At 46.1% G+C, this 27,906-nt stretch overlaps 1 protein-coding gene across 1 annotated transcript; it reads left to right on the top strand.

Moving 5' to 3' along the window:
- Nucleotides 1-3,316: 3,316 nt before the first annotated feature.
- Prpf8 (pre-mRNA processing factor 8) lies at nucleotides 3,317-27,787 on the top strand. Its single transcript, XM_034504582.2, has 42 exons — nucleotides 3,317-3,699; nucleotides 4,153-4,321; nucleotides 5,795-5,959; nucleotides 6,068-6,286; nucleotides 6,399-6,611; nucleotides 6,729-6,854; nucleotides 6,931-7,036; nucleotides 7,560-7,750; nucleotides 7,879-7,998; nucleotides 8,082-8,271; nucleotides 8,384-8,503; nucleotides 8,611-8,745; nucleotides 9,093-9,222; nucleotides 9,476-9,672; nucleotides 9,938-10,144; nucleotides 10,266-10,429; nucleotides 10,556-10,682; nucleotides 10,797-10,989; nucleotides 11,716-11,903; nucleotides 12,066-12,304; nucleotides 12,509-12,655; nucleotides 12,836-13,046; nucleotides 13,662-13,778; nucleotides 17,506-17,753; nucleotides 17,875-18,054; nucleotides 18,239-18,374; nucleotides 18,488-18,657; nucleotides 18,808-18,937; nucleotides 19,057-19,203; nucleotides 19,492-19,652; nucleotides 20,220-20,411; nucleotides 20,825-21,062; nucleotides 21,195-21,323; nucleotides 22,649-22,762; nucleotides 22,839-23,012; nucleotides 23,272-23,465; nucleotides 24,337-24,576; nucleotides 24,668-24,809; nucleotides 26,605-26,745; nucleotides 26,855-26,994; nucleotides 27,111-27,313; nucleotides 27,478-27,787. The coding sequence occupies exons 1-42, from the start codon at nucleotides 3,600-3,602 to the stop codon at nucleotides 27,630-27,632; spliced, it is 7,008 nt and encodes a 2,335-aa protein (XP_034360473.1). The 5' UTR covers nucleotides 3,317-3,599; the 3' UTR covers nucleotides 27,633-27,787.
- Nucleotides 27,788-27,906: the final 119 nt, after the last annotated feature.

The raw sequence follows: 27,906 nt of genomic DNA, 5'->3' as shown, positions 1-27,906 counted from the left end.
ACACTCTTTTTTTTTTTTTTTTTTTTTTGGTTTTTTCGAGACAGGGTTTCTCTGCATAGCCCTGGCTGTCCTGGAACTCGCTCTGTAGACCAGGCTGGCCTCGAACTCAGAAATCCGCCTGCCTCTGCCTCCCAAGTGCTGGAATTAAAGGCGTGTGCCACCACCGCCCGGCTCTACACTCTTGACTTATTTTGAAAAGTTTAACACTTTTGCTGGGCGGAGGTGGCCCATACCTTTAATCCCAGCACTCAGGAGGCAGAGGCAGTAAACACCAGTTCAACACCAGTCTGCTCTACATAGCAAGTTCCAGAACAGCTACACAGAGAAACCCTTTTTCAAAAAGGCAAAATAGTAAAAAAAAAAAAAAAAATTTAAACATTTTAAAAAGATAGATTTTTTTTAAAGGCGTTTTTTTTTAAAGGATTAAAGGTGTGCGCCACCACTGCCCAGCGATTTGTTTTTATCTTATGTATTTGTGTGTCTGTGTGTATGTGTGTATGTATGTGCACCATAAGCTGGCAGGTGGCCATAGAGACCAGAAGCGGGTGTTGGGTTGTCTGGAGCTGGAGTTACAAGTGGTTCTGAAATGCCGAGTAGGTGCTAGGAAGGAGATCCAGGCCCCCGGAAGATCAACAAGTGCTGTTCATTCACCACCCTGACATCTCCCCATCTTCAGAAAATGTGTTATACATAACCACAGTATGACAGCAAACTGGAAAACCAACGATCCTACAATTCTAATAATGAAACTACAGACTCTCCTGAAACATTACTAGAACATGGAGCAGTGTCTAATACATAGTGACAATCACTGCAAGGATTTTACAAGGATTTTAAACTTGCTACCACTGCCAGGCATGTCTGCCGGCTGTTTCTAAGGAGTAATGTTAGTTTCTCATCCTAAGTTTGTTTCCTTCCTTTCCTCCCTCCCTTTGCCATTTCTTCTTACCATCTTCCACTTTGCTCTCCCCTCTCCTCTCCTCTTTTAACAGGGTTGTGCTATGTAGTCCAGATGCCACTTTCCTGCCTCAGCCTCCCCAGTATTGGAAAATTCTCTTGGGAGAGAGACCCTGGGTCAAGTCCTGGGCTCAATTCTTTTTTTTTTTTTTTTTTTTTTTTTTTTTTTTTTTTTTGGTTTTTCGAGATAGGGTTTCTCTGTGTAGCCCTGGCTGTCCTGGAACTCACTCTGTAGACCAGGCTGGCCTAGAACTCAGAAATCCGCCTGCCTCTGCCTCCCAAGTGCTGGGATTAAAGGCGTGGGCCACCACCGCCCGGCCTCCTGGGCTCAATTCTTAACACTGTGGAGAGAAAATTAAACACAAGAGTTCTATTGTAGCTGTTTTGGCCTCCTGTAATTACTTTGTTTCTGATCTTTGGCTCAGGTCAACTCCTTCTCATCCACCTTTCTTCACCAGGCTATAACACAGACCCTGCTTGCAATACCTGGAAGTGCTCTATTGCCAGCTACATCCTCAGCCCTGGTCCTATTAATTTTTTTAATCCTCCTTCTAAGACCTTTTTTGTTTGTTTGTTTGTTTGTTTTGTTTTTTTTGGTTTTTCGAGACAGGGTTTCTCTGTGTAGCCCTGGCTGTCCTGGAACTCACTCTGTAGACCAGGCTGGCCTCGAACTCAGAAATCCGCCTGCCTCTGCCTCCCAAGTGATTCTAAGACCTTTTATAGACTACAATTAACATTGAACAGTTTTTGTCTATAGCCTACGTTAGAGTGATCATTGCCAGATAGAAAAAGAAACAAGAGAAGAAAGTCATTACCAATGAAATCCCCTGGAGACATTTTAAATTTGTCTAGGTTATCTTCTCCCATCTCCCACGGAAGAACTGTTGTTTTATTTTAGTTTTGATACAGTCTCTCTCTCTATGTGTCCTTGGCTGTACTGGAACTTGCTATATAGAATAGGCTGGCCTCTAAATCACAGAGATCACCTGCCTCTGCCTCCCAAGTTCTGGGATTACCATCATGGCTGGCAGGGGTTTTGTTTTTATTCTTTAGTTTATTTCACTGTTTGCAGTGCCAGGCATTAAATCTAGTACCTTACTTATAATAAGCAAGCATTAAACTCAAAAATCCTCACCCTAAAGTCAAGTTAGCTCTGCTTGCCAGTGCCCATCATGCTGCATTACACGCTTTACAAGAATCTTTAGGCATTGGGAGAGATAGCTTGGGGCTTAAAAAGATTTACTGCTTTTGCAGGGGACCCAGGTTCCCAGCACCAAAGTGGTAGATCATACCTGTCTCCATTCCAGGGGATCTAATGTCTTCTTTTAATCTCTCTGGGTACCAGGTATGTTTGTGGTGCACAGACATACATGAAGGCAAAACATTAATACATATTTTAAAAATTAATTAATTTTTAAAAATGATTCTGTGGCATGTTTTGTTTTGGTTTTAAGGTATGGTCTCATGTAGCAAAGTCTGATCTTAAACTCTACAGAGCTGAGGAAGAATTTGAATTTCTTTTTGAAAAAAAATGTTTCTATGTATATGGGTTTTTGGGTTCCATGTATGTATGTGCACCATGTGTGTTCTGTATCTACAGAGGGCAGAAGAGGGTATCAGATCCCCTAGAATCAGAATCACAGGCAGTTATGAGGCACCATGTGAATGCTGGGAATCAAACCAGCTTCTCTGGAAGAACAACCAATGCTCTTAATCGTTCAGTCATCTTTCCAGGGCCGGACCTTTTTGAATTTATGGTCTTTCTACCTTCAACACCTTCCCCCTCCCCTCACCCCTGTAGTGCTGAGATCCTACAGGTCTGTGCATTGCCAGAAATGGAATGAACCAAAGGCCTCCTGTGCATTAGGCAGGCACTCTCAGGTATACTCCCATCCCAGATCATCATACATTTTTGCCAGCCTTCCTTCTGCCTCCGACGGTTCAAGAGTCATTTGACTCTTTGGTACATAGAGAGCACTCTTAACAATAATGCAATGAAGGAATAAAAGAACAAAGGATTCATCGAGTAGGACCTAGTCCTACATATCAGCTCTGAATTCATGAGAATAAATATAGAGGAAATGTGCAACGTAAGCAAACTTATTAAAGTTGTTATGGCTTTGGCTTTTAAGGAGCAATGCTAATAGCCAATTAAATGTCAGTTCTATTAGAGAGGACTCCTAAACCGACTGGCAGAAGGCGGGACGTGAGGCTACCCCGACCACACCCCTCGCTGCGAAATCCGCTTTTAGACCCGCCTCCCCGGCGCAGGCTGCAACAACAATTGGGACTGTCGCTAATCCATCAGAGCATCTCGGCGTCTATTGGGTGAGCTTCTGAACCCGGTTGCGCACTTCCTGGAGTTGGGAACGCGGAGCGGACGTCGTCTTTCCGCCATTGCTCTGCGAGACCACTGGCTACCTGAGTGAGGGGCAATAGGTGGATGGTGGGCATCTAAGGCTGAGCTGCAAGACGGTCGAGTGGGCCGAGCGGCCTGAGGAGCTGCTCCAGGCCCGGGTCGCGAACGCTCAGCCCGGCTAGAGTGCAGGCCAGAGGGCTCCGGACGTGTTCCACCTGCCCCTTGTGGGCCGGGGCCTAGCTGATTAGTTTTGGCTTGCCTCTCCATCCCAGATTCTCCCGGCATGGCCGGAGTGTTTCCTTACCGAGGGCCGGGTAACCCGGTGCCCGGCCCTCTAGCCCCGCTGCCGGATTACATGTCAGAGGAGAAGCTGCAGGAGAAAGGTGAGAAGCGAACGGGAACAGCGCGCGCGCGGGTCCGAACGTGTAGGCGGCTTTCATTTCTTCCCCGTATAGGCAGGTCATCAGGGGTGTACTTATTAGCAGTATTTTTACATTTTTAAAAATTTAGTCAGATCATTGAAAGTTTGAAAGCGCCTGTTATTTGCAGGAGCTAAGTGTGTGTGTGCATGTGCGTGCGCGCGCGCGTGCGTGTGATGCATCAATGGTGATAAAACCTGTTCCTTTATAGGGTTTGCATTACTATGAAGGAGTTAGACAGCAATCCTCCCCTAAACATCTATAGCAAAAATGTCAGATGGTTTGGGGTTGTAAAATGGCAGGATACTTGGCAGTGAGTATTTCTCTTCACAGCATACCGAGGGTTACCCCAGGGGCAAGAGTTAGGGGTAATTAGGGTAAATTTGTGCAGCCCTTTAAACTGAGGTGCTTTTATAGCTCGAAAATGGCAGCAGTTGCAGGCCAAGCGTTATGCAGAGAAACGGAAATTTGGGTTTGTGGATGCTCAGAAGGAAGACATGCCCCCAGAACATGTCAGGAAGATCATTCGAGACCATGGAGACATGACCAACAGGAAATTCCGTCATGACAAAAGGGTCTATTTGGGGTAAGTAACATCCCAGGATAATTTCATATGGAGTTTGGCTTCTTTCCTCTTTCTTCCCCCTCCATTGACAGTGCTGGATACAGAAGGACTACCATTTGGAACATGACTTTTTAACTGAGACACAGATTCCCTCTGTGGGCCTTTCTGCCCTGGATTTAGCTCTGTAAACCAGGCTGCCCTTGAACCTACAGGGATCCCTATGGCTCTGCCTTGGGATTAAAGGTAGATGCCACCATGTCCACCTTTGGAACATGGCTCTAGACTATACATGGGATGATGTTAGAGTAAGGCAAGGACCACTGGGCTTCCGTGGTAGTTTCCAGATCTATGCCTACCTATGCCATGGATTGTTTTGCTTTGCCTTGCTGGTGTCATTGTAAAATGTCTGTTAATGTTGAACTGTTTGAATCTCAAATTAAGACACTAGGCACTCTGGATGCCTTTTTGGTCACTAGCATTTGGGGGTTTAGGATGTTTAATTCCTGGAGTCTTTCTTTTACTATTAATTCTTCAACTTTAAGCTGCAGAGATTCTTAACATTCCGTTTGGATACAAAAATTTGGCCTGTTAATTAATTGGTGTGAGAAAGCTTTGGAAGTTTTATTTCAAAAATAATTTCTTGCTGGGCAAGGTAGTAGCACATGCCTTTAATCCCAGCACTTGGGAGTCAGATTACTTGGAGTTTGAGGACAGCCTGGTCTGCAGAGTGAGTTCTATAACAGATAAGGCGGCACAGAGAAACCCTGTTCTAAAAAAAAAACAAAACAAAAGAAAAAATAACTCTTAAGCTGCCAACATAGTGTTTGCGTGTATAGGCTCAGCACATGAGCTGCGGAAGCAGGAGCATCACAGGCTTGAGGCTGGTTTGAACTACTCAGTGAGATGCTCCATTAAAAACAACAACCAGAGCCAGATGTGGTGGCACAGGCATTTAGTCTCTGGGCACGGGAGACAGCGATAGGTGTATCTTCTGTTCTTACACCATGAGTTTCAGCCCAGCCAGAGCTATACGGTGAGGCCCTGTCTCAAACAACAGACATTATTATTACTGTTATTATTGAAACTTGCTTTTAGTCCTCGGTGAATAGACGGTATTGGTCCTTTCCTTTTACAAGTTTTAAGTTTAGTGGCATTATGGATGAGAGACAAATGGTTACCGCATAGAACAGTGAATGTGTTGGTATTTACAGGAAGGGCAGAAGGAAGTTGCTCTCAAAGGGATGGGTGTTGATTTATACAGGCTGAGTCCCACTAGTGTGGAACTAAGACACTTAAAAGGGAGAGTGGTATTAAATGAAGGTGGAGATGAGGAGGCAGGACTCGTCGTCATGTAGAACCTGAGTTCTGATTTGGGGCTTTGGAGTATAAGGCAGCATTTTGTATGGAGCATGTGCTAATTTTATGGCTTGTCAGCAGGGGACAAGTAACAGAACACATAGTTGTTTCTAACTCTCTCTCCTCCTCACGTTGCAGAGCTCTCAAGTACATGCCTCACGCAGTTCTCAAGCTCCTGGAGAACATGCCCATGCCCTGGGAGCAGATCCGGGATGTGCCTGTGCTGTACCACATCACTGGGGCCATTTCCTTTGTCAATGAGATTCCTTGGGTTATTGAGCCGGTTTACATCTCCCAGTGGGGGTGAGAAGGGCTGAAGTATGGTGGGGCAGAGTTGGGGGCTGGTGATTTGTCATGGGGGTGGGGGTGTTGGCACCTGAGATCAGTGGACATGATGCTCTTGCCTTCTAGGTCAATGTGGATCATGATGCGTAGAGAAAAAAGAGACAGGAGGCATTTCAAGAGGATGCGTTTCCCCCCTTTCGATGATGAGGAACCGCCCCTGGATTATGCTGACAACATCTTAGATGTTGAGCCACTGGAAGCCATTCAGCTAGAGCTGGACCCTGAAGAGGATGCCCCTGTGTTGGACTGGTTCTATGACCACCAGCCATTGAGAGACAGTAGAAAGTGAGTGGAACTAATCTCTGTGAGCGTTCTGGGACCAGGAGCTGTGGGAAGGCAATAGCTAAGTGGCTTGGCTCAATTCGTACTTGATGTGAGCCCACCATCTTTTCCCTAGGTATGTTAATGGCTCCACCTACCAACGCTGGCAGTTCACGTTGCCTATGATGTCCACTCTCTACCGACTGGCCAATCAGCTTCTGACTGACCTTGTAGATGACAACTACTTCTATCTCTTTGATCTGAAGGCCTTTTTTACCTCTAAGGCACTCAACATGGCCATTCCTGGGGGACCCAAATTTGAACCTCTTGTTCGAGACATCAACCTACAGTAAGTTGGGAGGGAGAATATCAATTTTAGGCACCTTGTGTGTGTTAAATTTTAATATTTATCTTAAGATTCTGTCTAACAATGGAACTAGACTACTCACTTGACTTTCTATTGTAGGGATGAAGACTGGAATGAATTCAATGATATTAATAAGATCATTATCCGTCAGCCTATTCGTACCGAGTACAAGATTGCTTTTCCTTACCTGTATAACAACCTTCCACACCACGTCCACCTGACCTGGTAAGACGCTCAGAACATAGTTAGAACAGAGAAGGCCAGAGCACAGGAGCGTTGGCTCACCCTTCCCTTGTTATAGGTACCACACTCCTAACGTTGTGTTCATCAAGACTGAGGATCCTGATTTGCCAGCTTTCTACTTTGATCCTCTGATCAACCCAATCTCCCATAGACACTCAGTCAAGGTAAGAGGAAATCACATGCTTTGGAGGAGGGTGGGGAATGAGAGTCTTGAAGATTGAGCTTGGGGTCTTATGCATGCTAGGCAAGTTTTCTGCCACGCAGTAGCCTATGCCCCACTTTCTTCGTTTTGGACACACAGTGTAGGTTAGCCTAAATTTACTGTAGTTTCAGGTTGATCTTACTCATTCAGCCCCTTGGTCTTAGCCTCCTCCTTCATACTGGGGTTTCAGGCTTCCTTCCTTGAGCTCAGGAGTTTTGGTCAGGAACTAATTGCAGTGGGTTCTTCCTATGGTGTGATGCTGGAGCTCCTTTGGGAAGCTTATAGTGGTAAGTGGGTGAGTTGATTTCTTGCTTAGCTCTCTTCTCTGTTCCTTTGGCTCCTTTGTCTAGCTGTTTAGGCGTCTCTTGGCAGGCTTCTGTTTTCGTGGCATGTGTAGCCGCTGTGCTTGATCCAGACAGTTTTCTGCTCATGTTAGTTCTGCACTTAGTGAGTGGGAAATGAACCCTCGGTGTTTTCTTTTTCAGAGCCAAGAGCCACTGCCTGATGATGATGAGGAGTTTGAACTCCCAGAGTTTGTAGAGCCCTTCCTGAAGGATACACCTCTCTATACAGACAATACAGCCAATGGCATCGCCCTGCTCTGGGCACCACGGCCCTTCAACCTACGCTCTGGTCGTACCCGCCGGGCCCTCGACATACCCCTTGTCAAGAACTGGTGAGGTTTCTCCCTAAGGGGTAGTAGATGCACAGTACAGGAGAAAAGACCGTCTGGATGAGCATGCATCCTCTCCAGAGTGTCTGGAAAGAGAGGGGGGCAAGGCTCTGATGGGCTTATTTAACCAGGTATCGGGAGCACTGTCCTGCTGGGCAGCCTGTGAAAGTTCGAGTCTCCTATCAGAAGCTGCTTAAGTATTATGTGCTGAATGCTCTCAAGCACCGGCCTCCCAAAGCCCAGAAGAAGAGGTGAGTGCTGGAGGCCCCTGCTACACCTTGTGTTCCAAAAGCGTCAGTATGTCACTTTAACTCTCTTCTTTGTTTTTACCCAGGTATCTATTTCGCTCTTTCAAAGCTACCAAATTCTTTCAGTCCACCAAGCTGGACTGGGTGGAGGTAGGGCTGCAGGTTTGCCGCCAGGGCTACAACATGCTCAACCTTCTCATTCACCGTAAGAACCTCAACTACCTGCACTTGGACTACAACTTCAACCTGAAGCCTGTCAAGACGCTCACCACCAAGGTGCCTGTCTGGGATCTAGCAGCTCTGCTGGGTTTAGGGGTGGTTGGCACTGTGGCATACCTCCTTTTGTGACCACTGTTACCAGTGTTCTTTGTGGTTTTGGCCTTTCCAGGAAAGAAAGAAATCTCGTTTTGGGAATGCTTTCCATCTGTGTCGGGAAGTACTGCGTTTAACTAAGCTGGTTGTGGACAGTCATGTGCAGTATCGTTTGGGCAATGTAGATGCCTTCCAGGTAAGGCCATGTTGCCTGGACCCCTCCCTGGATGGAGAGACAGGGTGAAGCCTGTGCTGGCTTTGGAGTTGGCTCTGGCTCTAAGTCAATGGGTGATTTTATTGCAGCTGGCAGATGGATTGCAGTATATATTTGCCCACGTGGGACAGTTGACAGGCATGTATCGATACAAATACAAGCTGATGCGGCAGATCCGCATGTGCAAGGACTTGAAACATCTCATCTACTACCGCTTCAACACGGTGAGACCCCGCCCTCACCGCCAGCCTTCACACACTCTCGCTTTTTCTTTGCTGTTAGAGCTCTTTCTTTCCCAGGACCTATTTGTAGAGAATCTCTTGACTGTGTCATTACTATACTTAGTGAATCTCAGCACTTCTCCTTAAACCTACCACTGAATCCATTCAGAAGCCTCACTTTCTGCCTTTCTCATATGTGTCCCTATTCTAGACTGTGAGGACTCAAACAGCATTTACCCTGTCTCACAACAGCCTGACACATGTTCTTCCTTCTACCTCTGCCCAGTTTTCTTTCTATCATTTTCCTAAGGAAACGTTCATTTATGTTCCTGATGTCTACTTGACTGTAGGGTCCTGTAGGGAAAGGCCCTGGCTGTGGTTTCTGGGCTGCTGGCTGGCGGGTCTGGCTGTTCTTTATGCGTGGAATCACCCCTCTGCTAGAGCGATGGCTGGGCAACCTTCTGGCCCGACAGTTTGAAGGTAAGTACCTTTCTTTACCCAGGCTTGTGTGCCTGGTGTTTGTCTCTGTTTGCGCTGGTCATCTGTCCTGAGTCTGTTTTAAATGAGTCTGAACTACTTTTCTGGTTCTTGGGCTGCTCTCTAGGATTTTGAGCTATCATGTGTTTGTATGTTTGTGACCATCTGAAGTGGCTTGTCTTTTTGCATGTGTAGATCATATGGACACTTGTTACTATGTATTGATTTATTCTCTGGGCTGTCCCTTCACTTCTAGGCCGTCACTCAAAGGGGGTGGCAAAGACAGTGACAAAGCAACGCGTAGAGTCCCATTTTGACCTGGAGCTTAGGGCAGCCGTGATGCACGATATTCTGGACATGATGCCTGAAGGCATCAAACAGAACAAGGCCCGAACAATCCTGCAGCACCTCAGTGAAGCCTGGCGCTGCTGGAAGGCCAACATTCCTTGGAAGGTAGGCTTTCCTCCACCTCCAAGGAGGCAGAACCATTCATCTTTCTGAGGTTAGGATTACTGCATCCTCAGAGGGCTGTTTACCTTCTGTTACCCCTCCTTCTTGAGACAGTCTCACTGTGTTGTCCTGGCTGACCTGTTAAGTCTGTGCGGCCCAGGCTGGTCTCAGAGAAGCCAATCAATCTGCCTCCGCCTTTGTGCCGAGGGGCAGGTGTGAAGCACTATGCCTGGTTTTTAGTACTTTTTCATTGTGTTTGTACCTGCAGGTCCCAGGACTGCCAACACCTATAGAGAATATGATTCTTCGGTATGTTAAGGCCAAGGCTGATTGGTGGACCAATACTGCCCACTACAACCGTGAACGGATCCGTCGTGGGGCTACTGTAGACAAGACTGTTTGCAAAAAGAACCTGGGCCGCCTCACTCGCCTGTATCTGAAGGCAGAACAGGAACGGCAGCACAATTACCTGAAGGTTGGGCCAGCTAGACTCTGGGCTGGGTTGGGTGGCACGGTGGACTACACGGTGAGGATCGGTCTTTGTCCTGGTTTGGACAATAGTGGGAGACTAAACTAACCTGATGTTTACCTTCCAGGATGGCCCTTACATCACAGCAGAGGAAGCAGTGGCAGTGTATACGACCACAGTGCACTGGTTGGAAAGCCGTAGATTCTCTCCCATCCCGTTCCCCCCACTCTCCTACAAGCATGATACCAAGTTGCTCATCTTGGCTCTGGAGCGTCTCAAGGAAGCTTATAGGTAAGGAGTGGCTGGAGGGTTCCTGTTGGGAGGGTGACAGAGAGAAAGGCATCATGAAAGGGTACAAAGAAAGGTATAGTCTCTTCTGGTTTAACATCTCATTCATCTTGCTTTTTGCTTTGTCAGTGTGAAGTCTAGGTTAAACCAGTCTCAGAGGGAGGAGCTGGGTCTGATTGAACAAGCCTATGACAACCCCCATGAGGCTTTGTCCCGCATCAAGCGTCACCTCCTCACACAGAGAGCCTTTAAGGAAGTGAGTGAAATGCTCCCTGAGCTGGCTTTTGGTCTGTGCTATTTATTCATGGCATCTAGTGGGTGGCAGCTTGGCTCAGGTGAGCTGATGTGAGCCTGGTCCCTCCTCCCACAGGTAGGCATTGAGTTTATGGATCTCTATAGCCACCTTGTGCCAGTGTATGATGTGGAGCCACTGGAGAAGATAACTGATGCTTACCTGGACCAGTACCTGTGGTATGAAGCAGATAAACGCCGTCTTTTCCCACCCTGGATCAAGCCCGCTGACACAGAGCCACCTCCACTGCTTGTTTACAAGTGGTGCCAAGGTAAAACTTTGTTGGAGTTGACCCTCCACGGAGAGGAGGTGAACTGAATTCTGTATAAAACTCAGGCCTAGGCTGCATGGTCCATTTTATTACATGATAAGAGTGAATAGTACAGCCAGGTGTGGTGCAAGCCTTTAATCCCAGCTTTTAGGAGGCAGAGGCAGGAGGATCTCTGAGTTTGAGGTCAGCCTGGTCTACAGAGTGAGTTCCAGGACAGTCAGGACTACACAGAGAAACCCTGTCTAATAAACAAAAAGAAAAATAAAAAGAAAGAGTGAATACTACTTATGTTGAGAAAGCTGACATTTACAGCAGCTGGGATGGATGGATGGGTGGGTGGGTGGGTGGGTGGATGGATGGATGGATGGGTGGGTGGGTGGGTGGGTGGATGGATGGGTGGGTGGGTGGGTGGGTGGGTGGATGGATGGATGGGTAGGTGGATGGATGGGTGGATGGGTGGATGAATGGATGGATGGGTGGATGAATGGATGGATGGGTGGATAGATGGATGGATGGGTGGGTGGGTGGATGGGTGGATGGGTGGGTGGGTGGATGGATGGGTGGGTGGATGGATGGGTGGGTGAGTGGATGGATGGATGGATGGGTGGGTGGATGGATGGATGGATGGATGGATGGAGAGGGTTTTGTAATGTGCTGAGAGCTGCTGAGGTTACTAGTCCTGAAAAGATTGTAATGTGCCGTAACTCCATCATTTTGCTTGTCTAGGCATCAATAACCTGCAGGATGTGTGGGAGACGAGTGAGGGCGAGTGCAACGTCATGCTGGAGTCTCGGTTTGAGAAGATGTATGAGAAGATTGATCTGACCCTGCTTAACAGGCTGCTGCGACTCATTGTGGACCACAACATAGCTGACTACATGACCGCCAAGAACAATGTAGTCATCAACTACAAGGTCTGTCTTGGAGCAAGAAGCAAAGAAATGTGTTAAGGGCTTGTCTGACCCATTGAGTTAGGATTTGCTGAGGGAGAATGGAGGAGATTGGACCCTGAAGTGCCTGGGGCACAGCCAACCATACACAGCTAAGAGTTGTGGTTCTCTTTTTTTCCTTTCTAGGACATGAACCATACAAATTCTTATGGAATCATCAGAGGCCTGCAGTTTGCTTCATTCATTGTCCAGTACTATGGTTTGGTGATGGACTTGCTTGTCCTGGGATTACACCGGGCCAGTGAGATGGCTGGGCCTCCCCAGATGCCAAATGACTTTCTCAGCTTTCAGGACATAGCCACTGAGGCTGCACACCCAATCCGACTCTTCTGTAGATACATTGATCGCATCCATATCTTCTTCAGGTAATGACACATGGCTCCTTTAACCAACAGGGCAGGGAGCCATGTTCTGTCTGTGAGGGGCTCTTGTGGCTTAGTTGACTAACTGTTTTTGGACTATAAAGTGAAATGAAGCCTAGTGGGGCATAGGGTCTCTACTATGGAGCTGGAGTTCTCAAAGGGTCTTAGTATATTTGGACTTCAACCATGTACCTTGTCTTAACGTAGGTTCACAGCAGATGAGGCTCGGGATCTGATCCAGCGTTACCTGACAGAACATCCAGACCCCAACAATGAAAACATTGTTGGCTACAATAACAAGAAATGTTGGCCCCGAGATGCCCGCATGCGTCTCATGAAGCATGATGTCAACTTGTGAGTCTCAGTTGGGTTTGTGGGAATTACAAAGATGTTAGTCCTAGGGCCCCAAAATCAATTAAGACTGAGGAGGTTGTGTCTTTGGGAGGAGGAATATAGGTCTGTTGTGGTATCTACCTGGTTTTGAGTGCAAGTGTCTTCAACAAACTGAAGTGCCTCTATGTTCTCTGTTGATAGGGGTCGGGCAGTATTCTGGGACATCAAAAACCGGCTGCCACGATCGGTGACTACAGTACAGTGGGAGAATAGCTTTGTGTCTGTATACAGTAAAGACAACCCCAACCTGCTTTTCAACATGTGTGGCTTTGAGTGCCGCATCCTGCCTAAGTGCCGTACCAGCTATGAAGAGTTCACCCACAAGGACGGGGTCTGGAACCTACAGAACGAGGTACAGTCTAGGAAGGACATTACCACCCCTGTAACTCTGGAGTCAGTGGGGTGAAGAACAGTCATAGCCTTTCATTATCATCCCAGTGGGTTGGGCTTAGTCACGGTTAATCCTTGCTTGTTTAAACGGTATCTCTGTAACACTGGCTGGCCTGGAGTTCATTTTGTAGACAAGACTGGCTCTGATCGTTTCAGAGATCAGCCTGCCTCTGTCTCTACCTCCCAAGAATTGTAAGGATTTATAAATAAGGCATGTGCTATCATGTCATATTTACTATTGATTGATTGATTGATTGATTGATTGAGACAGGATCTCACTGTGTAGCTCTGGCTAGTCAGCTTAGCCTTGAATTCCCCAAGATCCACCCCACCTCTGCTGCTTCCTGAGTACTGATATTAAATGCACACGCTACCATGTCTGGCTTTTCACTTTCACTTATGCCGTGGCATTTGTGTGGAGGTCAGAGGACAACTTGTAGTCTGTTCTACTATGTAGGTTCCGGGGACTGAAGTAAGGAACTAATGCTTGGTAGCAAGCACCTTTGCCTGCTCTGAGCCATTTCACCAGCCCCTCTGGAAGTTTCTGAGACAGGTTAACACTGCCTTTGTGGTTTAGGTTACCAAGGAGCGGACAGCTCAGTGTTTCCTGCGTGTGGATGATGAGTCGATGCAACGCTTCCATAACCGAGTGCGGCAGATTCTGATGGCCTCTGGCTCCACCACTTTCACCAAGGTATGTAGTAAGCCTTAGTTTTCCTGCCAGCCTCTGTTTTGACATCTCTTCAGCTCCTCCCTGGTTTGAGTTCCCTCATTCTCAACTTTGCCTAGTATTCTAGTCTCCGTGTATTATTTTGGAATGGCATCTTAGAATGTTAGACCTACTGGGATTTATTTCTGAGGATTTCCTGCAAGAATTTAACAGGCTGCATCTATTTTGATGATTTTTAGATCAAAGCAAAAGTGGAGTCTACAATTTGAACAAAAGTATCTATTTTGCATGTTCCCTTAGGCTCATTATCTGAGTCAAACAGCTTATATTTTAGGGAGTAGCACAGCATACCATTAAAATGGAGGGTCTTTTGTTTATATTTTTCCTTAAGTTGTTTCTGGGGCCCACTTAACAGAGCGGAGGGAAGCTGGGGATTTGTTAGTTGTGTATATTTAGGGTCTTGCAAGGCCAGATCCCCCATGATGTAGTTTTTAAAATGTGGCTCTGAGGAATTAGTTTGTCCTTCTAGGTTGATCTCCTCGTGTTTGGTAACTTCTGTGCTGTAGGTATTTTGCAAATACTAGATGCTAGCTACAAAGTAGAGCCCTTTCCCTTTGAAAGACAGGTACATGATCAAAGAAGCACTAGTATGTGATGTTTATGGAGCCATTGCATCGTCTGGGAAGCTGAGAATGTTAGTTCATGAGTTCTGGTCCTGTCTGAGTTTGGAAGAAGAAAGGCTGCTACAAGAAACAAGGTGAAGGTGTTGAGCTTTAGCAGAGGAGTGGAGATGTACTTAAATTAGCACTGTGCTTGTGTAGCTATAAGAAGTATGGTTTACTACAGTAGATTGTGGAGTTGGATATTTTTAGATCCCTGGGAAAAGAATTTTCGGTAAATATAAAAATATAAGGGATTCTCTTCTTTAATTTTGTAATTTTTTTTTCCCCAAGACATGGTTTCTCTTCATGCAGCACTGGCTATCCAGATACTTGCTCTGTAGAACAGGCTGCCCTCAAACTCACAGCTCCACCTGCCTCTGCTAACCAAGTGCTAGGATTGCATACATGTGTCACCACCACCAGGCAGTTTTTTGATTCTGGTATAAAGGTTGAAAGCTCAAGGATGAGTGACACTGTCTGGGAGAGTGGAGAGAGAGGAGAGACAGATGAGGGTGATGGGAAGCTCTGACCAGGACTAAGGCCCAGAACCAAGCAGGTATTTAACAGCCTCAGTTGCCTGAGAACAGTTTGGTAGATAAGACTGAGTGAGAGCCAGTGGGATTGGGAGTTAGGATGTTGTTGGTGACTTTAGAGCTATTTCAGTGTTGGGATGGAAGCCAGATGGTGTGGATGAAACTTGATTAGAGGTGAGTGGAGACAGTGAGTTTGTCAGAACTGGAGTAGATGTGTTAGAATCTCCCTTTTATAGTGGCTGCACATCAGGACAGGGCCTTTTGTTTTGGGAGTTTTTACTTTTATTCACTTTTTTTTTTTTTTTTTTTTGTATAATTGTGTACAATACATTATAAGCTTATTATCCTCCCGTTACCCTCTTTAATCCTTCTTCCTGCTGCCCCTGCCTTTAAAAATGTGTGTGTGTGTGTGTGTGTGTGTTAGAGAGACAGGGTGGGTGGGTGGGTGTGTATGTGTGTGTGTTTGTGTGAGATAGAGAGACAGGGTAGGTGGGTGGGTAGGTGAGAGAGAGAGAGAGAGAGAGAGAGAGAGAGAGAAAGAGAGAGAGAGAGAAAGAGAGAGAGAGAGACAGGGTGTGTGTGTGATAGAGGGAGAGACAGGGTGGGTGGGTGGGTGGCTGTGGTTGTGCTCCATCACCCTTTTCCTACTCCTCTTATTCCTTCTGGAGGGTTTCTTCTGGAGCCTGCAGCTCTAGAAGCCTGTGGGCTCCAGCAGTTCTCCTGTCTCAGCCCTGCTCAGAGCCTTATGGAGGAGTGATGAGAGTTGAGGTGAAAGAGGTGGTTCGCAATCATGGTTAGAAATAGATGATCTTGAGTCAGATTGGATTGCTGGGTCTGTTACTAGTTCAGACTTTGGGAGGTCCTCTACCCTCCACTTGATTGTCTATAAATGAGTGTGACCATAGTTGCTAGCTCAGAGGGCTCTTGTGAAAATTAAATGATGCATATAGTAGCCCAGTAAGCCATATTTTGTAAAGGACTTTTATTAATTAGATCAGAGATTATGATAAGAGCATAATGTTGGATTTGAACTTGTTTCCTTTTTCTTCTTTTTGTTTGTTTTGTTCATTTGTTTGCTTAAGACAAGCTTTGTATATAATCCAGGCTGACACTGCACTCTTGACTCTTCTGACTCAGCCTCCAAGTACTGGGATTAGAGGCACAAGCCAGCTGACACTGATGTCAGGCCTCAGCATACACATGTTCCCACACATATGTATGTATGCACACTTATACTGACAGGTGTATGCATCATATACGGCCACACCAGAAAACCCCCAAATACCTCCCTGGCTCCACCCTGGCTGACAGGCGGAAAATCTCCAGGAGGCTGGGGATGGACTGACCTTAAATCTTTTCCTCCTCCTTTTTATTTATATTGTGTCTTGTGTGCTCACAAGTACACACATGCCACAGCTCATGTGTGGACATCAGAGGACAGCTTGCAGGAGTCAGTTTTCTTCTACCATGCAGGGTGGCAGGGTTGAAGTAAGGTTGGTCCTTCTGGTTTGTCAGCAAGAACCCTTAACTCTGTTGAACCAGTTTATCTTTTCAGTTGTTTATTTTTGCTATACTGGGGATTGAACTCAGTGCTAGGCAACTGTTCTAACACTGACCCGTAGTTTGAGATTAAAGCTTTTCTGTGTTGCCCAGACTGGTCTTGGGCTTCTGGGCTCAAGTGACCCATTGACCTCAGCCTCCCAAATAGCTGAAACTATAGATGTCCTTCACTGCTGTGGCCTTCTCTTTCCTCAGTTTTCCTTTCCCTCCAGTTCTGTTAGAGTCACTCCCACCCAGGTCACCTTCTGCTTTAGGTATGTGTGGCACATTTAGGTCAAGGGTGAATGTGACCCCTCTCTTCAGTCGTCCTAACTCACATACATAGACCTTCAGGAGTTCCAGGAAAATAAAGCAATGCACCTACTTAGGTAGTCTGACTGACAGTTCTGCTCTGCTGTGTAAGGGCTGAAGGCTGCCTTCCTAATTAGGTCTTCTCCTTCCTGCAGTCAGCAATGCTGTGTTCCTTCTTCGATCTGATCATCCCCCTAAGTTTCTGTTATTCTGAGAGGAGTATTGTATTTAAAATCACTATACAGGGTCTTACCATGTATCACTGGCCAGCCTGAAATGCATAGATATTAAAGACCTGCACCACCACTTCCAGCACTAAAAAATATTTTATATTACATTTGTTTGGGTGGGTGGGTGGGTGGGTGTAGACCACAGAGTGCTTGTGAAGGTTAGAGAAAAAACTTGTAGAAGTCGGTTTTTAACTTCACTATGTGGATTCTGGGGATTAAACTCGAGTCTTTAGGCTTGGGACAGTCTTACTCACTGAGCTATCAGAGTGACCCAGTCATTCATCTCTCTCTTGATTGTGTCTATCCTAGTGGGTGTGAAGTAGTATCTTAGGGTTTTTTTGTTTTGTTTTGTTTTGTTTTCTGTAATTACTAATAATTTTAACATTAATTGTTAAAGTAGGGCTGTAAGTAACTAACTAGCAACTACAAGCTCTGCACTGCTCATGTGGACTTTACTCCTTTCCACTGACTTTAGATTGTGAATAAGTGGAACACAGCTCTCATCGGCCTTATGACATATTTTCGAGAGGCTGTGGTGAATACACAGGAACTCCTAGACTTATTGGTGAAGTGTGAAAACAAGATCCAGACACGTATCAAGATTGGATTGAACTCCAAGATGCCAAGTCGGTTCCCCCCTGTTGTCTTCTATACCCCTAAGGAGCTGGGTGGGCTTGGCATGCTCTCGATGGGCCATGTGCTTATCCCCCAGTCTGACCTCAGGTATGGCCTGATTGACCTTCAGTGTCTTCGGTGTTAGCTTCATTGTTTCAACTCTGAGGGAAATGGGTGTTTGGTTAAGTTTGATTTTACTTTTATCTTTTGTCTCAATGTTCCAAAACAGGTGGTCCAAGCAGACAGATGTGGGCATCACACACTTCCGTTCAGGAATGAGTCATGAAGAAGACCAACTGATTCCCAACTTATACCGCTACATACAGCCATGGGAGAGCGAGTTCATTGACTCCCAACGGGTCTGGGCTGAGTATGCACTCAAGAGACAAGAGGCTATTGCTCAGAACAGGTGGGTATGCAGAGGGTGTGCCTACCACAGAGCTGGGGGTTATGTCACAAAACTTTGAATCTTATGTGGGGGCCATGGCAGACTGAGTTTTTAGGAGTTAAGACTGATTTTGTTTATCCTTGGCCAAAGATTGTTGAATGCTTCTTCTTTGTGAGAAAGGATGTTGACTTTTTTTTTCTGGCAGACGCTTGACTTTAGAAGATTTAGAAGATTCATGGGATCGAGGCATTCCCCGGATCAATACCCTCTTCCAGAAAGACCGGCATACACTGGCTTATGATAAAGGCTGGCGTGTCCGAACTGACTTTAAGCAGTACCAGGTATATGGAATGGAGAGTAGAGCAAGTTTCTCCCAATCGGGATAGCTTTGTCATCCCTGTCACTAAGAGTGGTAGACACCCAGATGCTTTACTGTACTTCTCTTACTGTCTAGGTTTTGAAGCAGAACCCCTTTTGGTGGACACATCAGCGGCATGATGGCAAGCTTTGGAACCTCAACAACTACCGCACAGACATGATTCAGGCACTGGGTGGTGTGGAAGGCATTCTGGAGCACACTCTCTTCAAGGGCACTTACTTCCCCACCTGGGAAGGTCTATTCTGGTAAGGACTCTGCCCCTTTACAGGACCTGTCACAACTACCTGAGCTCATCAGTTCTGTGCTTTATTGGCTGCTGCTTCTTACCCCAGTGAGGGTTAGGCACCTCCGGGAGGTGGATGGGCAGCATCTCATTTGGTTCCTCTGTTCATCAGGGAGAAAGCCAGTGGCTTTGAGGAATCCATGAAGTGGAAGAAGCTGACCAATGCTCAGCGATCAGGATTAAATCAGATTCCCAATCGTAGATTCACCCTCTGGTGGTCCCCAACAATCAATCGAGCCAATGTGAGTGTGATTCTTCACTAGGGGAGATAAGGAAAGGTGTTTCTTTTGCCTTCATCTTTTTCCTAAGAACTGTCCTCTTGTGGTCTCAAGTCTTTAAAGCTGTTTGTCTTTCCTGTCAGGTATATGTAGGCTTCCAGGTGCAGCTGGACTTGACAGGAATCTTCATGCATGGCAAGATCCCCACGCTGAAGATCTCTCTCATCCAGATATTCCGAGCTCACTTGTGGCAGAAGATCCATGAGAGCATTGTGATGGACTTGTGTCAGGTGGGCTGCAGTTGAAGGGTGACATCACAGAGTCACATCAGCTATTTTCTATATTTTGAGACAAAGTCTATGTGGCCTTGGCCTAGAGCTCCTTAGGCTGGCCTTGAACTCATAGACAGCTACCTATCTGCCTCCCAAGGGCTTGGATTAAAAGCATGCACTTTTGAGAATGGGAAATTTATCTTGGACTTTCAATGATTAGACTCCTATTGCTTCATCTAAATTCTCTCGGCTCACAGTGTAAGTGGATTTCTGTAACGAGGTAAACCTTCTCATCTTTACTTCCAGGTTTTTGACCAGGAACTGGATGCACTGGAAATTGAGACAGTACAAAAGGAGACAATCCATCCCCGAAAATCCTATAAGATGAACTCTTCCTGTGCAGATATACTACTCTTTGCTTCCTATAAGTGGAATGTTTCCCGGCCCTCGCTGCTGGCAGACTCCAAGTAAGTATTCTGTGACCCAGCTTTAGGTATGAGGTACCTTGGTGTTACTATGATAGGTATGTTACTGAAGGGATTAGCCCTGCCTGCCTCTTTTGTTTTGTTATTCTGGCTTTAACCTTATAATCCTATTGCTTCGGCCCCTCCAAATGCTTGCTGTACAAGCCTGGGCACCATTCCCAGCTTTTTGCTGACATTCTTTTAAACTTGGAGGCAGTGTTAACCCCTGTAACCCATCAGCAGTCAGACCTGCCCATTTCCTGGGGGTCTTGATGATCTGTTTGTTTATTGTTTGTTTTTGTTTGAGACATGGTTTCTCCTTGTAGCGCTGCCAGTCCTGGAACTTGCCTTATAGACCAGGTTGGCCTTGAACTCAGAAATCCTCTGACTCTGTCTCACAAGTGCTGGGATTAAAGTCAAGCACCACTACTGCATGGCTAAGGATCTTGCTGATCTACAATGAGGAAGGGAATGATTTTGAGATTTGGGTGCAGTGTTGGGAGTTCTTGTGACTCTGAGACATTGGCTATACTGTGGTTTTCTGAGAACATGAACTTTCCCCACCCTTAGGGATGTGATGGACAGCACCACCACACAGAAGTATTGGATTGACATCCAGTTGCGCTGGGGGGACTATGACTCCCATGATATTGAGCGCTACGCCCGGGCCAAGTTCTTGGATTACACCACAGACAACATGAGTATCTACCCTTCACCCACGGGTGTGCTCATTGCCATCGACCTGGCCTATAACCTGCACAGGTGAGTGAGGGAGGGCTCGGAAGGAAGCATGGGTTTCCATTAGCTCTGTTCTCTCTCTGTTTGTTTTGTTTCATTTATTTAAAGTAGAGTCTCACTATATAGCCTTAGCTGGCCTAGAACTCACTATATAGACCAGCTTGGCCTCACACTCACAGATCCACCTGCTTCTACCTCCCAAGTGCTGGTACTAAACATGTGAGCCACCACACCCTACACATGAGTCTTTACACCATTTTGAGTTTGTATGGCTAAGATGAGGTTTTTGTCTTCTGGGTCACTGACTGACTCTTCTCTCCATATCTATGTGTGTTAGCAGATTATGACATAAGCCAGGCCAACTGTCTTTGCCCCTTTGTTGTACTTGGAGCTTTCTGCCTATGCTTAAGTTCTTGTGATTCCCTTCATCCTCACAGTGCCTATGGAAACTGGTTCCCGGGCAGCAAGCCTCTCATACAGCAGGCCATGGCCAAGATCATGAAGGCAAACCCTGCCCTGTATGTGTTACGTGAACGGATACGCAAAGGACTGCAGCTGTATTCATCTGAGCCCACTGAGCCCTACCTGTCCTCTCAGAACTATGGTGAACTCTTCTCTAACCAGATTATCTGGTTTGTGGATGACACCAATGTCTATAGAGTAACTATCCACAAGGTGAGACTTGGATGCACTGTGGGCATGCACGCTTCAAGTGCCTGTGAGAGTAAGGCACAAGTATGTATATGTATTGGGTAAAGTCAGGGTGATTATGTCTAGGCCATGCTAACCAATATAATTGTTCTTTAGACCTTCGAGGGGAACTTGACAACCAAACCCATCAATGGGGCCATCTTCATCTTCAATCCACGCACAGGACAGCTCTTCCTCAAGATAATCCACACATCTGTATGGGCTGGACAGAAGCGTTTAGGTCAGGTAAGCAGTTTAAATGATAGTGAGGCCATAGAACCTTGCTGTCTCATTCCTGGTAGAGGGCAAAGGGACATGACAAAAAATACCTATTTCTCTATTGAGAGACAGTACTCAAGAGGCAGAGGGAAGAGGATTGCCATAGATCTGAGGCCAGGCGGGGCTGCACATAGTCAAAAAAGCTTACTTTGCTTTGAGAGTTAGAATTACAAGTGCCGGGCAGTGGTGGCGCACGCCTTCAATCCCAGCACTTGGGAGGCAGAGGCAGGCGGATTTCTGAGTTCGAGGCCAGCCTGGTCTACAGAGTGAGTTCCAGGACAGCCAGGACTACACAGAGAAACCCTGTCTCAAAAAAACCAAAAAAAAAAAAAAAAAGAATTACAAGTGGCCATCCCCCCTCCCCTCCTCACCCCACCCTACCTGTGGCTGACGGGTAAAATGGGTGCTGGGAATCCAAACTTGGCCACAAGTACTTGACTCAGTGAATCAGTTCCTCGGCTTCCAGGGAAGTGTTCCCATGTAGGAGGTCCAAGCATGTGAGGGCCTTCTGATCTGGGCTTTCTGCATCCTAAGCCTCTCACTTCTGTTCTGTCTTGAAAGAGCAACTAAACATCATCTTTGTATAGGGAATGCACACCCTTTAGCTTCCTAGACGTTTCGTCTCTGCCCAGCCACATTTCTCATTTCTATACTTCCAGTAAGGATCAAAGTTCTCTTGTAATTGCCCAATTATGGCTTTGTCCATATTTCTGTCTCTAGAAGACTCATTTCTGTATGTAGCTTTTAGTTGTCTTAACTTTTATTTAGATTATTTTTAAAATTATTAATCTGGGCATGATGGTATATGCCTTTTAATCCTAGTAGTTGGAAGGCAGAGGTAGATATATCTTTGCAGGTTTGAAGCCAGTCTCTTCTACATATTGAATTCTAAGCCAGCCAGGGCTGCATAATGAGATTATATCTCTAAAAAATAAATAATATTTTATTATAATTGTATGTGGGGGAGGGCACCTATAGAAGCCAGGGTCATCAGATCTGGAGGTAGAGTTACAGCCAGTTGTAATCTGCCTAGTGTGGATGTTGGGAACCACATCCTCACATCCTCTGTGAGAGCTTGATCTTAACCTGAGAGCCAGTAGCTCTGATACCTGTCTTAGTTCACTGTTTCTGAACTATATATAATTCATCATTAAACATGTAGGCACCTTTTTCTAATTGCTAAGTTTAGTATCCATGTTTGTCATTATAGAAACAGTTTATTTCAAGATTTTTTTTTCTAGATAATTGAGGAAGGTAGACTCAGTTTGTTGTGTTCTTTCCTTGGTTATTAGTTGGCCAAGTGGAAGACTGCTGAGGAAGTGGCTGCCCTGATCCGATCTCTGCCTGTGGAAGAACAGCCTAAACAGATCATTGTCACTCGGAAGGGCATGCTGGATCCTCTGGAGGTGAGAGGTGGACACAGTAGAAGAAAGTAGGCCCAAGCTCTCTGGGCTGTGTCTCTAACTTCAGGCTTTGTTTTAGGTACACTTACTGGACTTCCCCAATATTGTGATCAAAGGATCAGAGCTCCAGCTGCCCTTCCAGGCTTGTCTCAAGGTGGAGAAGTTTGGGGATCTCATTCTTAAAGCCACAGAGCCCCAGATGGTTCTCTTCAACCTCTATGATGACTGGCTCAAGACCATCTCTTCCTACACGGTAATTTGATACCATAGGAAGACGGTCTCTGGGTTGAACTTGGAGTCCGGAGAAGAGACTGTGTGCCTCAGGGCTTGCCAGAAGCCACTTGATGAGGTCACTTTTAAATTCTTGACCTGTGTGTACAAAGAGCAAGAACTCCTGCTGAGGGGTTGGTACCTTAAGAAAGTGGGGAGAGTGCTCGCTTTCCTATGAGGATAGGGTATAGGAGGGAAAATCCTATGAAGCTGACAGTCATGCTTTGCACATTTCTTCCCAGGCTTTCTCCCGTCTCATTTTGATTCTGCGAGCTTTGCATGTGAACAATGATAGAGCAAAGGTGATCCTGAAGCCAGACAAGACTACTGTTACGGAACCCCACCATATCTGGCCCACGCTGACTGACGAGGAGTGGATCAAGGTGGAGGTACAGCTCAAGGATCTGATCTTGGCTGATTATGGCAAGAAAAACAAGTGAGTAGGGGCCAGGTGTCACAGTGCGGCAAGGGAAAGGTGGCTTGGGACAGGTTCTGGAGTTTGGAAACGTTTAGGCTTGTAAGCTTCTCAGATATTTTACCTGTGTTTGGTAATGCGTGCCTGTAATCCCGGCACTTGGTAGGTAGAGGCGAGAGGTTCAGGAATTCAAAGTTATCTTCACCTACATGAGTTAGAGGTTAATCTGGGCTAAGGTCATGTCTCAAAAGAAAAATAAGATCTTGGATACTTTAGGAAGAAACAGTTCTCGGTGAAGGCATTGAAGCCAATTTGAACAGATTCACTCTCTTTTGTTCCTGCTGTCTGCATTTCTCTTGAGACAGCGTTTCATTCTGTATCCCAGTAAGCTTCCAGTAACCTTCTTGCCTTAACCTTGTAACTGCTGGATTATCAGTATGTCTCATTACACTCAATTTGGGGTTTCTGTTTTTGAGAGTTGTCCTGTGTCAGGGCAATTTTTGTGAAGTAACTGAAAGTGCATGTGCTTTATTGTCATGCCGCTTGGAGGCAGGGAGTGTTCACAGTGTCACAGCATCTCCATTTCATGCTTTCTTAGAAGTGCCAATTAAAGGGTCATCCAGGGATAAAGGTGCTTGCTACCAAGAACCTGAGTTCAATCCCCAGAACCCACAGGGTGGAGGAGAAGCTTTCTTTAAGTTGTCCTTTGACCTCTACACTTGCACTGTGATATGTTCCCCTCCTCCAGAGTAAATACATTTAAAAATTAAAAAGAAATGTTACTTGAGGATTATCTCTGCCGAGTATACCCTGTCTACCCAAGTCTATTTTACCATCAAGACAAAAGTGACTAGTGGGAAGGGGCCCTGTTTAACTCTCAGTGTCCCCACAGTGTGAATGTGGCATCACTGACACAATCAGAAATTCGAGACATCATCCTGGGAATGGAGATCTCAGCACCATCGCAGCAGCGGCAGCAGATAGCTGAGATTGAAAAGCAGACCAAGGAACAGTCCCAGCTCACTGCTACACAGACTCGAACTGTCAACAAGCATGGCGATGAGATCATCACCTCAACCACCAGCAACTATGAGACCCAGACCTTCTCATCCAAGACTGAATGGAGAGTCAGGTACTGTGGAGGGCACCAAGATGGGGTGGCAGCCTGTGGATGTTGCTGAGTGTGCTTGTGCTGAGATGCTGGCATTCTGTCTGTCTTTTAGGGCCATCTCTGCTGCCAACCTGCATCTACGAACCAATCACATTTATGTTTCATCTGATGACATCAAGGAGACTGGTTATACGTACATTCTTCCCAAAAACGTGCTTAAGAAGTTTATCTGCATTTCTGATCTTCGTGCCCAAGTGAGTGACTATGGCACACACCCAGACCACAGTGTGAGCCCACTTAGTCTGTGCCTAAAATTCACTTGATAGTTCAGAAACTTTGAGGTGCTTATTTCAAAATTCATGGATGAATGAATTACTTGAAGATGACAGCACAAAGAGGTATCAAAATATTTCAAAAAGCTAGGGCAATTAAGAGAAAATATTGGGGTAGAATTTATTTTCACACCACTCACAAAAGTAAAATCTAAACAATGCAATATCAGTGTAAAATACTAGAGTATTAGAAGAAAATACAGATGGCCTGGTGTTGGGAAAACCTTTAAACACAACATTAAACACAGCTCGGCATGGTGGGACACTCCTTAATCTCAGTACTTGGACAGCCGAGATGAGAGGATTGCTGTGAGTTTCAAGGCAAACTTTAACTATAAACTGAAACGCTGTATCTTAGCTGGATGTGGTGACACAGACCTGTAACCCAGATTCTCTAGAAGTAGAGGTGGGATGGTCAAGAGTTCAAAGCCAGCTTCTGCGGCATGCTGAGTTCTAGTCAGCAGGTACCAAAGAAACTTTCTCAAAACAATACATAAAAACTTGCATGAAAATGACAGGCTGGTGAAATGGCTCTGTAGGTAAAGGTGCTTGAACCACAGTGTGAGCCCACTTAGTCTGTGCCTAAAATTCACTTGATAGTTCTGCTAACCACAGTTTGAGCTCCAGAATCTATACAGTAGAAGAAGAGAATTGACTCCTGCAAACTGTCCTGTGGCCTCCATATATCCAGTGTGATACATGGGTACACACATGCACATACATATTTTACAAGTGTTAAAACGTGGACAGCAGATGGCTGAGCAGATAAAGTGTGCTGCACAAACCTGACAACCTGAATAAATCCCCAAATCCCACTGTGGAAGGAGAGAACCAGCTCTTCAGAGTTGTCCTCTGACCTCCACATATATAGTAATAATAGTAAAGTAAAAAAGAAAGAGGGGGCTGGAGAGATGCGTCAGGGGTGAAGAGCACTACCTGCTCTTCCAGAGTTCAATTCTCAACAACCACGTGGTGGCTCACAACCATCTGTAATGGGATCTGATGCCCTCTTCTGGTGTGTCTGAAGACAGCAGTGGTGTACTCATATACATAAAGTAAATTAATATATTCTATAAAAAAAAAAGAAAGAAAGAAAAGCTCCTTTTGTAACAGAGTACTATGTGAGTTGCTAGAACTACTTAGTGAGACCCTGTTTCAGAGAGAGAAAGAGAGAGGTTTAAAAGGGAAAGAAAAAGGCTACAGATACAGAGAAAGTTCAATGGCAGAATGCTTACCTGGCATGCATACTTGGGTTCAGTTTCTTGTGTTGAGAAGAAAAGAAACCTGAGGCTGCTGAGATGGCTCAGTGGGTAAAGCACTTCTCACAGAAGCCTGACAAACTGAGTCTGATGCTCCAGAGCCCCTGTGAAGGTGAAAGGTTCCATAGAATTTTCCTCTGACCTTCACACACACTCAGTGCCACACATATAGAATATACACGTTATAGACACATATAGAATGATAATACATTAAAAATATTTTTTATATGTAGGTATTTTGTCTGTATGTGTGTCTGTATACCTTATGCATGCAGTAACTGTAGAGGTTAAAAGAAGGTGTCTGGTCCCCTAAAACTAGAGTTACAGACAGTTGTAAGCCACCATGTGGCAGGTTCTCTGGAAGAGCAACCTGTGAGCCATCTCTCCAGCCCCAACAATAGTAATAACTTGGAGCGTTCTGGGTTGGTACTAAGAATAATCTCTGATCTCATCTCTAGATTGCAGGATATCTGTATGGGGTGAGCCCTCCAGATAACCCTCAGGTGAAGGAGATCCGTTGTATTGTGATGGTGCCACAGTGGGGCACTCACCAGACTGTGCACCTGCCCAGCCAGCTGCCCCAGCATGAGTACCTCAAGGTTTGTGGTGTTGGTGGAGTCTGGGATTGCACTTACCTTCATGTTACCCCAGTGGGTGACATTTGTCTACAGATGAGTTGAACATCTCTTTATTGCTCTTTGCCTACAGGAGATGGAACCCTTAGGTTGGATCCACACTCAGCCCAATGAATCCCCCCAGCTGTCACCCCAAGATGTCACCACTCATGCCAAAATCATGGCTGACAATCCATCTTGGGATGGGGAGAAGACTATTATCATCACCTGCAGGTTGGTGTGGGCCTCCTTGGGTGGAAGTATTATTATAGGGCAGGCATTGCAGGTCGGGACCTGGATTAGTGGCTTGAGTGCTTAGCCTATCCCTCTCCCCCCCACCCCACCCCCAGCTTCACACCAGGCTCCTGCACACTGACAGCCTACAAGCTGACCCCCAGTGGGTATGAGTGGGGACGGCAGAACACAGACAAAGGCAACAACCCCAAAGGCTACCTACCTTCGCACTACGAGAGGGTTCAGATGCTCCTGTCAGACCGATTCCTCGGCTTCTTTATGGTCCCTGCCCAGTCCTCTTGGAACTACAACTTTATGGGTACGTGGTTGTGTGTGACAGCAGCCGAGGAAGTGTGGGGGTGGAAACAGGTGACCAGCATGCTTGGCTCTTGAGGTCTGGCTGCCTTGGAAATGGCCCAGGGCTTCAGGCTGGGTGAGGCAGGCAGACCCTTATTAACATCTGACGTTCCCCCCTCCCATAAGGTGTTCGACATGATCCCAACATGAAATACGAGCTGCAGCTGGCAAACCCCAAGGAATTCTACCATGAAGTCCACAGGCCTTCCCACTTCCTCAACTTTGCCCTCCTACAGGAGGGTGAGGTATACTCTGCAGACAGAGAGGACCTCTACGCCTAGTTACTTCCTTCTGCTTCAGAGTCCCAAAACCTGGAGCCTCTTAGCCGCCTTCCCCACAGACACGCTGCTGACATTCAGCAGCCTGCCCCTTGTGTTTTGTGCTTGTGTTGAGAGATTGTAATCCTGAACAAATGTAATAAATTTTATAAATAGGAGTGCTTTTGTTCTCTTGCTATTGTGAGGTCAAATTCTGGGTATAGATGTCTGAAGGTTGGGGACTAGCTGCTTGGGCAGTTCACAGCAAGGTCCTGGGCCCTGCCTTCAGGGCCTTGAG

The sequence above is a fragment of the Arvicanthis niloticus genome, chromosome 6 (genome assembly GCF_011762505.2).
Source record: "Arvicanthis niloticus isolate mArvNil1 chromosome 6, mArvNil1.pat.X, whole genome shotgun sequence".
Taxonomy (NCBI): domain Eukaryota; kingdom Metazoa; phylum Chordata; class Mammalia; order Rodentia; family Muridae; genus Arvicanthis; species Arvicanthis niloticus.
Note: the sequence above shows the minus strand (reverse complement) of the source record. Positions and strands in the feature narration are given on the sequence as shown.